A 13,491-nucleotide genomic window follows, 5' to 3' on the forward strand; every position below is an offset into this window, starting at 1 on the left:
ACTCCTGACTCACTCTCCTTGACTCCCCTGATGCTGGATTCCCGACCTGCTTTGCCTGACTTCCGTTCTACAAGTGCCCCCTCATCTGAGGCGGCACCAAAAATATAATAATCTGAATGTGAAGTCCAATCAAAACTAAAGACGCGTACATTAAAACTAAATCATAATATTGTTATCACTGTTGAGATGGTTACTGAGGGACATTGGTAGAGTTCAACACCCTGTTCATTTGACTGAGAAAGGTGTGTACAGTGGAGGAGGGGAGAGAAATAAAGCAAAAGGATAGTTTGAGCAGTGCATTCGACAATTTAAGAGATTATCCTCCTTAAAACTACAGTGTTCTTTGATTTAGCCTATTTCTTAAATTGTTTTTTTTAACAGCGATTTTCAAAGTGAGTGTGTATAAATTGGAATTCCCTGCCAGCTGTTGTGTGTTCAGTATTGAATTTTGTTGCCTGCTTCATTCATTTACCACTACTGTGTGAAGCAGCCTCAATACGCACAGCGGCATGCCTGGAAGAACTGGCCTGCTTCTTTTCTTGGAGAAAATGGGAGAATTTCCTACAGGACCTGCTGGGAATTCTCGGTTGGAATAACACTGAACAGCTGCAGTTCGACAATAAGAGGCACTAACAGTGCTCAGGAAGCAGGTAGTCATGAGGGCAGTTTGGTGCCTAGATGAATACGCTGTATCATTGTTTCACTTCTTGTTGCTTAAATGCCGTGACAAAGACAAAAACATTTTGACATGCAAGGCCTGAAGTCACTGGACTGGCAACAAAGTAAACAAAAAGCCTCAAAGAGAATTGTTTCAGAACTTTGTATTCCACCAGCAATCCCTGCACCCCTCCCCCCCACCCCCGATCCAGAGTGCTGACTTATACTGGGATACAGTTACACTCGGGTGCCTCATTAGAATGGTCAATCTTCATACATGAGCTTAGCCAACAGTGATTGTCCACACGCTGTTCAACCATGGGAGGTATCACACCTGAACCAATTCTGTTCTCGGTAGACATCCAAGCATCCTCATTTTCTGGCATGCAGTCATGTGACGATGGTCACAAATGGAAACCCTGCCTCATTTAATCCCTGCCCCAGCCCAGGAGTGCCTAGGTCATTTCTAGCACCCTAGCTGCCAACCCCCACCCAGCACAGACTTTGGTTTGAACTGGATTCCCTCCTCATCTGCATGCCTCAGTTGCACAAAAGGCAGTGCACTTACCAAATGAACCATAAGGAGAGGAAAGGTTCCCCATTCCCTCTTTTTTAAGAAATTATTTCAATTCTGCCTTCTACATCAAATACCATCCCTTGATTAATAAAAGTGAGTGGGAGAGTCTGAGCTGCCAGCCATTTGTCAGAGTTGCCCTGAAACCAAGCTGTCGGCAACACCCAAGAGTGCTCTAAACTGACTTGTCCATAGATAATTTTGTTTCTTCTCAATGAAGAGTTTGGACTCCATTTCTTTTGCCTGTGACAATCTTTCAGTGGTCTTTCTCTCTGTCTTTCTCCCCTTCCCTCCTTCTCCATCTCATCTCCCCTCCCCTCTCCTTCCCTCCATATCTTTCTCCCCTCAGTTTGCCCCATGTCCTGTGCATTCAGATTATCATGATGCCCAGTCCTGGTCCTGGTCCCTCTCCCTGGTTACCCCACTAACTCAACTTACCGCCATGCTTTGAAAACAAAGCAGGAGGAAAGTAATAGCAACTCCTGCCCAGGACACTTCACACAGCTGTTATAGTGCAATCAGTTTCAAATCCCATCATGGCAGTTTGAGAATCTAATTTCAGGTTTCAAAAAAAAAATTGTAAATAAAAAGCTGGTAAAAGAGTTTTTTTTGTTTACTTTGTTGCCAGTCCAGTGACTTCAGGCCTTGCATGTCAAAATGTTTTTGTCTTTGTCACAGCATTTAAGCAACAAGAAGTGAAACAATGAAATAGCGTATTCATCTAGGACCAAACTGCCCTCATGGCTACCTGCTTCCTGAGCACTGTTTACTTGTTGTAAAAACCCAACAGGTTCACTAATGTCCTTTAGGGAAAAAAAACCTGCCCTCCTTAGCTGGTCTGGCCTAGATGTGACTCCAGTCCCATACCAGCGTGGTTGACTCTTAAACTGAGTGACTTGCTCAGAGAACAGTTATCAAAACATTGGGCAGTTAGGGATGAGCAATAAATGCAGCCTTGCCAATGATGCCCACATCCCGAGAATAAAAAAAAGTCTGACAAATTTTGTGGCATCACTTCTACTTGGATTGATGACGGTCTACTGGACAGATACTGCAGGCGTGGAGACTTTGCCACCTTCATGAATAGGAATGCAATGGCTTAATATTTTGTCATTACTATATGAAAGGGCAATGATGCTTCACTCAGTCGATTTAAGGAATGATTGTTTTGAGACATTCTGCTTCTCATCCAGTTTTGACAACTACTTCTCCAGTGCATGTCAGATAACATATAAGCTGGAGTGTGTAATAAGTCAGCACATCGAGAGACTGAGATGATTTCAGAAAAGGGAGTCTAACATGTTCTGATGGAGTTGATAAGCAGGGAGAGGAGGATCAATCTGTGCTTAAATTTTATTCTGAGCATGTGTTTTTTTTGCCAGCAGTGAGTTGTTGCAGAAAGCAGGATCCTGTGATCTCATTGTTCCTGTTTAATTGGTGGCACTGTATGGCGAGATTTGAAATATTGATAGTGGGCTCGACTCCGTTGAATGCTACAGGAATAAATTAGAGGAATAATATGCGCAAGGGCGTTTGTTACAAGTTCCTTACCTAGCTACTGGTTTTCCATTGATCACCATGCACTGAATTAAAATGTCAGGTGAGCTGTGTGTTTAAGTTGACAGTACACTTAGCTCAATGTAAAGTGCTTTCGTCATTAAACTGAGGATCTGATATAAAAGTTTGCAGGGCACTTTTTGAGGAAGAGCAGGAGAATTCTCTTGATATTTTGGTCAACATTAATCCGTCAATCAACACCATCAAAAATAGATTACCAGGTCATTTATCTCATTGCTATTCATGGGACCTTGTGTGCAAATTGACTGTCGCGTTTTCGCCAAATTACAGCAGTGACAAATTTCAAAAGTACTTAACCGACTGTGATGTGCTTTGGGGCATCCTGGGATCATGAAAGCTCCTATATAAACGCAAGTTCTTTTTCTTTCTTTATTCATAAATATCTGCACAAGAGCAGCAGGTTCACTATTCATCTGGTACTCATTTGGGCCTTCTACTACCTCTTCCTGTATGTTGAATTTCAGGGGAAGTAGAATAACATGTTTAGAAAGAGTTCTGACCTTGTATTATCCAATCGCTGGCTGGAACATATGGAACTCATTAATTCGATCATGTAATGAAGCTTGTTATTTACAGTAAGTGGAGGACATTATATCCCACGTCCTGGAGCAATTTACTTTCATTCCCCCATCAATTTTATTTTATGTTCTTCTCCTCCTTCAGTAACCCCCATGAACACTGTTATCCATTCCAGTTTTTTAACCAAAAGGACAGGCAGGTAACTTATTTCCAAGCAGCTGACTCCTTCCAGGAGATGCATAGCTCAGGTTGATGAAATACACAGCCGGTCCATCAGCATCTAGATAAGATGGTTAAGATTTTAAGTTCAGACCCTTCACCAGAGCTGTGTTTTTTGTTTTGTCTTGAGTTTGCCTGCCATCCCTTAGGAGTGGACCTCAACTCCACTCAGCACCACTCCCAAATGTCCTGGCTGACACTGGGAGGCGTGTGTTGGTATTTTATAGCAGAATGCTTGGTTTCCTCCATCATGCACGAGTGTTAGTGCAGCTTTGACCATCTCGCAATATATTGCATGGTGCACCATTAGTCTATCCATGAGACATTGTATTAATTCATCTTCAGTCTACCCAGTGTGTTGATGCACCATCAGTTTATCTATGGCTCATTGTATTAGGGCATAGTCAGTCTACATGTGGTACAGTATGTTGGTGAATTGTGAGTCTATATGTGGCACAGTGTGATTGTGCAGTCTATATGTGGTACAGTGTCATAGTGCACTGAGAGTGTATATGTGGCTCAGTGTACAGTCAGTCTACATATGGTACAGTATATTAGAGCACGGCGCTTGCTGTTAGTTAGACTTGCCTGTGCCGTTTAACTTCCATGAAACTTTGCACTGCAAGTTATACGTGGGAGAGGGAAACAGTACGGCGCCTTCTACAGGGCATCTGGGACCTGTGTGAACAGGCAAGCAACTTACCTCCTAAACCAATCAGATTGAAGGATTGTGAAATGAACAGTGCAGAATCTGAACCAGTGAGTGTAAGTTGGAACAGTCAATTCAATGTCAAATCAGGTACATAAAGTGAAATAAAGAGAGGGAAAGAAAGATTGGATTAAGAGAGAGAGAAAAAAGAGGCAGAAATATAAAGTAAAAAAAATGTAATTTAATTTTTAAAAAAATCTCCAACAACAATTAAAAACTGAAAGAATGAGACTCCACACTTGTAATAGTTCATTTTCAGTGCCAGAGAGGTTGTTGAGCAGTAATTAAGACTTATCACACCTTTAAAAAAGTACTTAGACTGAAATGGACAAGCTGTAACTTTCTCTGGCAAGTATAGTTCGTATCTACCATGTAAGTACAGGAACTTCATGCCGTTGAATGCATTTGAATGGTGAGTCAGGCAGCAAAATGCCGTTTTCGCAAAGCTAATGGAGCGGCGTATCTTGGACAACAACTTCCAAATTTTCGCATTTAACTGCGCATCTGCCCTCACCTGAAGCTGCTGTGTGATTTGCGCATAAATAACGGTGAGCGTCATTAGCCTTACTGTTATTTTAACAGGAAAATCTGGGCCATTATGTTAGTGCAACATCAATGTACCCTTGGCACAGTGTATTAGTGCACTGTCAATTGATCTCTCTTTGGGAGATTTTTAACTTTCCTGATCAGAATAGTTCTATGCCTTTAGATTTGCAATTGTAAACAATTTTACAACACCAAGTTATAGTCCAACAAATTTATTTTAAATTCCACAAGCTTTCGGAGGCTTCCTCCTTCCTCAGGTGAACGGTGTGGATCTCCACATTTAGATTTGCACACACAGAATTGTAGAGGATACATGTGACACCCTCAAACTATTGATAAATGTCACCCACAGTGAGAATTGTTACAGTCTACAATGTTTGGATTGAACGAAAAAGATTTTTTTCGAACCATATAACACTTTGGAATACTAACTGATTATTTTTACTTCAGAAATTACAAAACAATAGTATCCTCACAAACTCTGAAGCAGTGATTGCAAAGAGAATAATAAATGGCAGATGACTTCTTAAATTCTATTTCTACTTCTGTTCATTTAAAGTTACAAATTAGTTTAATACTTTCTACAATTAATCAGGAAAATGTCTTAGAAATCTTGTTTGAAGGATCTGTTCACAAAATATTTTTTATTTATATATAACATGATTCTAGCCTTTTTTTTAAGCCTTAGCCAGGCACTTTTTTTAAAAACCTGCTGGCCTCCCTTCTGGTTTCCAGCTCTTTGATTATTGGTAAATATCATGTGTAAATGAAAACATGATTCAGGATATTTTCACACACAAAAAAACAAACAAACTTGAAAATAGACTACTTTTCAGATATGAGTTTTGACACATTAGATGCTTTCTGAATCTTAAAGGCATCTTAAGTGTATCTTTGTCAGTTAAAATGGAGATGGGAAGAGAATGGTCCTTCATGTAGTGTTTGGAACATAGGAACAGGAGTAGGCCATTTAGCTCCTCGAGCCTGTTCCAGCATTCAGTGAGATCATGGCTGATCTGTGACCTAACTCCATATGCCCGTCTTAGCCCATATCCCTTAATACCTTTGATTAACAAAAATCTATCAATCTCAGAATTAAAATTAACAATTGAGCTAGCATCAACTGCCGTTTGCGGAAGAGAGTTCCAAACTTCTACCACCCTTTGCATGTAGAAGTGTTTCCTAACTTCACTCCTGAAAGACCTGGCTCTAATTTTTAGGCTATGTCCCCCAGTCCTAGACTCCCCAACCAGTGGAAATAGTTTCTCTCTATCTACCCTATTAATTCCCCTTAATATCTTGAAAACTTTGATCAAATCACCCTTTAATCTTCTAAATTCCAGGGATTACTATGCAGTATCAATGGGGGCAGGGAGCCAGATCCCAGCTGACTTGAAGAGAGAGAATAAGTACAACAATAAGCCCAAACACCCTCCCAAGGCACAGGCACTTTATCTTTGTTATAGTTTTCATTACGTATATTAAGAGACAGATGTCACTGTTGCATTAGATGTGTTTGCATTCAGCAGATGTAACACCTGCTGCAGGTCAAAATTTGAAGGTTATTGAGCCTGCTCAAAAACTCCTTTTTAAAAACAAAAGATTTAAAAATATAAGCAGTAATTCACAAAGTATTTAAGAGAAACAACTATTTGTTGCATTCCCAGTTATGTCTCCACGTAGCAAAATTATATTTTGAAGGAATCAAATTTCACTGGTCTTGTCGAAGGTGAATCAGGAGTGCCACCTAGTGATAATGTTCTGTTTGTACAAAATTGAGGACCAGAGTATATACAAAATATACTGTTATCACTTTGCACTAGATTAATTTTGCTGAAATATTTGCTGTAAATGTGTTACAAATTTAAATGCATGAACCGAGCAAAACTTACTTAACAATTAAAGTTTCTTGATTTACACCAATTATAGAATCCTTTATTACATAAAACCCATACAATCTTAAGCATATATCATAAATCCAAGTGCTATTGGTGCTCAATAAGCGCATATATGAAGTCAATTCGAGTGCAGGATTGAAGTACATACTTTAGGCTGATAGTATGTACTAAGAGAGTGCTGTATTGTCTGAGGCGCTGTGCGACAGTGGGACATTAATCTCAGGCCAATTCTGCCTGTTACAACGGTTTAGGTGGACATAAAATATTCTGTAGGACTATTCGAAGAAGAGCAGGGGGTTCGCCCATTCTCCTGTCCAATATCCCTCCCTCAACCAATACTACCAAAAACTGATTATCTGGTCATTCATCTCACTACTGTATGTAAGATCTTGGGGTGTACAAAATGGCTGTCACATTTGTTTATATATCAGTCACTGCACTTCAAAGTAATTCATTGTGTGTGAAGCACTTGAGTCATTTCCAAGAAATGGGGTAAAATGCTATATAAATGAAAATCATTCTTTATCTTTTAGTCTATACATTTTGATTCCTTGTCCCTAAGTATGATGTGCATAAGTTCATATTTCAGAAATTTGTTTTATTGCATACATATAGAGTCTTAACTATTGCAAATGACTATTGATATAACTAATAGTTAAGTTTGTAGCTTTATTTGTAAGCCCCACCCTGCTTCTCTTCCTGTTCCCCAGGCTCTGCTGTTGTATTGTCTGGTTCTAGTGACTTTGATCTTTTTTGAAACCATGATGTCAGCTTACACAGCTGAAATCTCAATCCTTCCGCTGACTGTTGTTTCGATCAATATGGTATCTGAAACTTCATAACTTCTATTTCCTATGCCAATGGAGCCTTGAAGTGTAGCTCTTATTTAGCTCCTATAAATAACCTGTACTGACAGTCAACTGCAAATGTTGTTCCCCTCCCCTCTCTCCCAGCCCCATTAAAGTACTTTAATTTTGGCTTTTTTGCCAGTTTCTTCCCTTTTTCTCCTTGAGGTGCTAGGCTACGATTCCATGAATGCCAACAGCCCTCGGGTACCTCGCCCAATGGCCATTCTTCACGTTTGATAGTAAGTGTTAGCAGGCTACTCAACTGTGCAGGGCATCACGGTTGGGCTGGATCCTGTCCTCACTAGACGTGCACATGTGCACACTTTCCAAAAGGAGATACTGGATAGCACCTGCTTTTAATTTTTTTTGTTGCAAAAACTAAACCTGTAAACATCATTTGAAATTAAAACAAATAATTTAAAAACTAATTTAATAATCTTGGAGCTGTCTTATGTCATTGCCCACCTTCTCTTGCTCCAATCTCAGTAGATCTCTACCAACAGCACAAATGAACTACTTTGTGTTTCTCTTCATTTATTTTTCGCTCGTGTTTCCTCTCCCAATTGTTCCTTCGGAAGACGGTATAGTTGGGAGCTCTCATCCCAGGCTTCCACCAGTACTGTTGCACAGTCGGCCCATCTGCATGAACTCCTGGCGTGATTGACCATATGGATTTACCATCCTACATTACAACAGTTATTACATTTCAAAAGTACTTAATTGGCTGTAAAGCACTTTGGGACACCCTGAGGTTGTGAAAGGCGCGATATAAATGCAAGTTCCTTCTCCCTCCCTCCCTCCCTCCTTACGGGAGAGCTCCTGGCCTTTGCTGAGCAATTGAGCAAAGCAAAGTTGAGAGTGAGATCTCACCATCTGTAAACCAGCAGTGACGAGCCCACGGTGACCCACTCTATGGAACAGAACGGTGGGGTTCTAACTGGGGCTGTGCACTGTGCTGCCTCTCGTACCCATGATATGGCAGTTTTCTTTGTGCACGTTTCCTCGTGGTGGGGGTTTGTGTATAATTTCTATAAGCAAACCCTAAACACTGTTGTCTTATCGTCATGAAAGTAATTGTCTGTGACTGCTACAAATACATTGTCAGCCACTCCTTGTTGATATAATGTGTATTTTCTTTTGTAGGAGGACAAAGATCTGGTACCTGAGTTTGTAAATGCTGAAGGATTGACATGTCTAATCAAAGTGGGAGCAGAAGCTGACCAGAACTACCAGAACTACATCCTGAGAGGTTAGTTAGTACTGTGGCCTGTTCCCTAGAAATAAAATCCAGCTAAGAGGGCTGCTCCTTTACATTTTAGCTCCAGGATAATTTTGCTCTAAGATTTTTTTTTTAAGTAAATTAAAATTGAGGTTCAAGTTAAGTTTTGGAGCTTCTAGTATTTGCTATTCATGCCTGTTTAGGGATCTGAAGTGTTATCATTTAACCTGTACAATAGACTAAATTGTAGACAGCCCCAAACTCCATCATCTGACTGTGATCCCAGCCCAATGGATCTGATAGTGATTGTCCAATTGATCTTGACTCTACTGGTGGTCGTTTAAATTTCTCCCTCTTCCATTTTTTTTAGTTACAATAGTAGCTGAAGATTCAAAGTTTGAGTAAAATGTATATTATACTTCAGATCCAAAACAGCAAGATTGCCAGCATTGGTCTAAATAAATTCAAAATATACCCACCATATTCAATACAACAAAGCAGTTCCTCATGCCTCCTGATTTCAGCTCAGACCTACAGCCAGAAAGTAGATGTGAGCATTTGGAGGCAACCTGTGTTGGTGTAACTGCCCTGCAAGGGCAGGTTGTGCGACAGAAGGAGTAAATATCGCAATTGCAGCAAAAAAGATTCTGTTACCAGGCCAGCCGCCTTTCATAACCATTCTATATACTTGTTTAGTGAGCTCCCATCTTTAGTCAACCTATTTTCTTTTTGGCTTTACTTAAATTGAGGAGGAACGAACAGCATAAGCAGGTTTTAAAAACACAATCCTCACTTTGCTCTCCTGATTTGAATCTAGGTGGAGGAGAAGGCTTGCCTGGTTAGAGCCACACAGCTGGAGGTAGTGGCAGTCATTTATTTTCATCCATACAGATTTTGTAGTTAGAGTTTAAGCTGGCAGGAGCTCTGTATTTGATCCGAAAAAGTAGGGTTTTATTCTGAAGCTTTATAGTTTGCAAAGAGGTGCTGAATTATCTAATAGCTTTTCTTTTCTTGGTTTTCTGATTTGACTCCAATCGTGACTGTCAAGATATAGGGTTTTCCCTTCTGAATGGATTTGGAAGCCAGGGGGCCTGTATATGGCCAGAAACAGAGTGTGTTGTACATCTCTGACGTTTGCTGTTCATATCCAAGTATCAGGGGATGCAAGCTATGGGCCTCTGCTGTACTCTGCACCCACCAACATTTGGGCCTGTAGGAGAGTCATTCCGCCTGCTGTGCTGGGGCCCTGGGAAGAATTCCTTTTTGAAGGAAGTGCATGCGGCCAAATTAAAATGGTCTTTTTAGTTGGTTATCTAAACTCCATTTGTAGTTAGGTTCGCCTGAGAATTGATGACAATTTTTGGGATTGGGAACAGGCACTTGGCCCAACAAATCCAAGCCTTTTCATTAATGAACCCCATATCCTGCTCATCATTTCTCTCTCTTTCTCCAGATACATGTATAATTGAGTCTTGAACTCATTTATAGTGTCCACTTCAATATCAGTCAACCCTTTGTCAGACCACATGCTTTGCCACGGGGTCTGTGCCCTTGGTGTTAGCCTATTTTTTCTTTTTTCAGAACTCTTGGCCCACTGTGTTTTGCCAGCATTTTCTGTTTTAATTTTACATACGAACATACGAATTAAGAGCAGGAGTCGGCCACTCAGCCCCTCGAGCCTGCTCTGCCATTTGATAAGATCATGGCTGATCTGATTGCGACCTCAACCCTACTTTCCCGTCTACCTACTTATAACCTTTGACTCCCTTGTTGATCATGAATCTATCTAACTCAGCCTTAAAAATATTCAATGACCCTGCCTCCACCGCTCTCTGGGGAAGGGAGTTCCACAGACTCGTGACCCTGTGAGAGAAAAAATTTCTCCTCATCTCCGTCTTAAATGGGAGACCCCTTATTTTTAAACTGTGGCCCCTAGTTCTAGTCTCTCCCACAAGGGGAAACATCCTCTCAGCATCCACCCCTTCTAGTCCCCTCAGGATCTCATATGTTTCAATAAGATCACCTCTCATTCTTCTAAACTCCAGTGTATACAGGTCCAACTTGTCCAACCTTTCCTCATAAGATAAGATAATTTTATTCATGCATCTGCAGGCTTTCGTTGTATTTTTTAAAATCCCCCCATGTTCTTGTTTGTTTCCTTGAGTGGGCTATTTGCAAGTTCTTTTGTTTCTTTAATGCGGTTAATTTCTTCCCATCGCTTGACTGAGAAGATCCTTTATATCATTGTTTTTCTTTTAATTAGGTTGCAGGTCATTCAACCCATTACCTCCATCTCTGTGCTTGAGCTTTTCTCCTCCCTTTCCCCTTTTTGTCTAATTCTATTAAACTGATTACCTATCAATCGATCTTTATTAAACTGATTGATTGCCTATCTATCGATCAGTCAATCTTCACTAAATTGATTGCCTAGCTGTCAATGTTTATAAAAGTGATTGCCGATCTATCAATCTTCAAGTCCAAAGAAGGGTATGAAAGCTGATTTCCAGCATTTGCAGTTTTTCCTTTGTATCTGTAATTTCCTGGCTTCTCCCTGTCTCCCTTTTTGAAGAGTTGTGTTATATGTGCCACCCTCCAGCCGTCTTGGCACAGTTTTCTTTTCCACATAATTTTGGAAAATTATGGTCAGAGCCTCTGATGTTCCTTAGTTTTTCACCCTGGATCCTCTGATGTAAACCAAAGGTCCCAGTGCTTAAGTTTCAGTATCTTTTTTAGTACCGTCTCTCTTCGAATAACCACCATTAACAGTTCTACAGCTCCCTCTGGTGTTCCAACATTTCATTATCCACCTCCGTGAAAAATATTTATTTAGTATCTGCCATTGCCTCAGCCTCTACTACAAGCTCACCCTCTTCATGACCTTCTCCACCTTAGCTACTAATGTGCTGATACAAAGCCTTTTTGTTGCCCTTTTGTGTTTTTTTTTGCTAACTTCCTATCATAGTCTTTCCAATCTCCCTTTTTGTAGATTTCCTATATATATTTGTCCTGGATTTCATTTTTAGTATCTACTCAGTAAACACTAAATGCTTCTTTTTTTAGTTTTATGTTTGATCTAATCACATTGTTCACCCATGAAGCTCCAGCCTTCTCTACCCACCTTTTCTCCTTACTGGAACGTACCTGATTTTAACCAGGAGGCATAAATATTTCCCATGGCAAATCTACAATTCCATTTGCTAATTTTTTTTCTTCTATTTAATTTGGGCAAGATTCCTTTTTATGATTTGCTACTTTCCATTCACGTATCCATGTCTTCCAGTTTTTTTTTTCACACTGAACCTAATTACATAATGGTCCCTGTTTCCCAAATATTCCCTTACTTTTGGATCACTTACATGCTCCACCTCATTACCCAGAACCAGGTTAAGAAGAGATTCCTTCCTTGTTGGAGTAGCAACATAATGAGTGATGAAACAGTCTTATTGAATACACTGCAAAAAAAAATATTTTTTCACTACAAACATTTTCCAATCCATGTCTACTTTTGTATAATTAAAATCCCCTATGGTTATCACTATTGTTAATACTTCTCTAATTTGTCTACAAACTTCATCCACCATTTCCTTTCTATTGTTCAGCAGGTTATAACAAACTCCCAGTATGATCTGTATTTTTAGTTGTCTACAAGGAGTCTCCAAACATTACTAGTTCTGTTCTAATGAAAGGTTCACACCTGAAACGTCAGCTTCCCTGTTCTTTCCTGAGACACTGCCTGACCTGCTGAGTGTTTCTAGGACTTTCTGTTTATGTTTCAGATTTCCAGCATCTGCAGTTTTTTGCATTTTGCTTATTACCAGCTCCAACCTTGAGTAAGGTGTCAGTAAAAGCACCATGTCACAATCCACAAATGAATCAAAATTGAAGTTTAAGAACACTACTTTTACCTTTATTTAAGTACATACTTAATGGTCTTTTTGTTGCATTTACAGCTCTGAGCCAGATTATGCTGTTTGTGGATGGAATGAATGGAGTCATTGGTCATAATGAGACTGTTCAGTGGCTGTACACTCTGACTGGCAGCATGGTGAGTCAGGTATCCTGTAGATGAATACTGACTTATGATGAGGATGTTTATTTTCGTATGAACTAAAATGGAAGGTCCAGTTTTGATCCTTGGACCGAGCTGGGTTAATCTTCAGGTAATGGTAGGGCACTGCAATAGGACTCAGTTCTCAAGGCTACTGAGGGTAAAATTAGTCCAAGTTCTCAATTCTGATCACTACCCTAGGAACCTTGCTAGAAAGTGCATGTATTTAGATGTAGAGTACGGGGTTTGGCTGTAATACCCTACATGGTCCAATTGCTTGCAGGCTTACATGTGGAGCGAATCCCTGAGGGGTGTTGAAATGTTATTGGTACTTGCATGTTTTCAACTAACACTACTGCTTGGATTTGTTCACAAATAATAATATGCAGTTTAAATTCATGTGCTTGTCTCTACATTTGGGATTGGGTAATTCTTTTGGGTTCTCTTTCCTGCCACTGATTTCACTGCTCTGAGATGTGGAGATTGTTGAATGAATAATTCCGGTTACAAGATACCCTTGCTCTTATCTTTGACCTTCAGCTGCTGGGTACTTCAGAAAGCATGATTGGTTGATGTGCTCTTTAACATTTTGAGGTTTTGAAGAAAGAAAGGTGATAAGGGAGCACAATGATAGAACCAATAGACAATGTGCTTGCACAGGTATTTAAGAGAGAGT

At 40.1% G+C, this 13,491-nt stretch overlaps 1 protein-coding gene across 3 annotated transcripts in view; it reads left to right on the forward strand.

Annotated features, from left to right (window-relative positions):
* Positions 1-13,491, forward strand: part of fhod1 (formin homology 2 domain containing 1) — a 299,703-nt gene that overhangs the window by 150,935 nt on the left and 135,277 nt on the right. For all 3 annotated transcript variants that reach the window (XM_067997797.1, XM_067997798.1, XM_067997799.1), the window contains exons 5-6: positions 8,692-8,797; positions 12,718-12,812. In XM_067997797.1, coding sequence (XP_067853898.1) covers positions 8,692-8,797; positions 12,718-12,812 — 201 coding nt within the window. The remainder of the gene's footprint in view (positions 1-8,691; positions 8,798-12,717; positions 12,813-13,491) is intronic.

The sequence above is a fragment of the Heptranchias perlo genome, chromosome 16, assembly GCF_035084215.1.
Source record: "Heptranchias perlo isolate sHepPer1 chromosome 16, sHepPer1.hap1, whole genome shotgun sequence".
NCBI lineage: Eukaryota > Metazoa > Chordata > Chondrichthyes > Hexanchiformes > Hexanchidae > Heptranchias > Heptranchias perlo.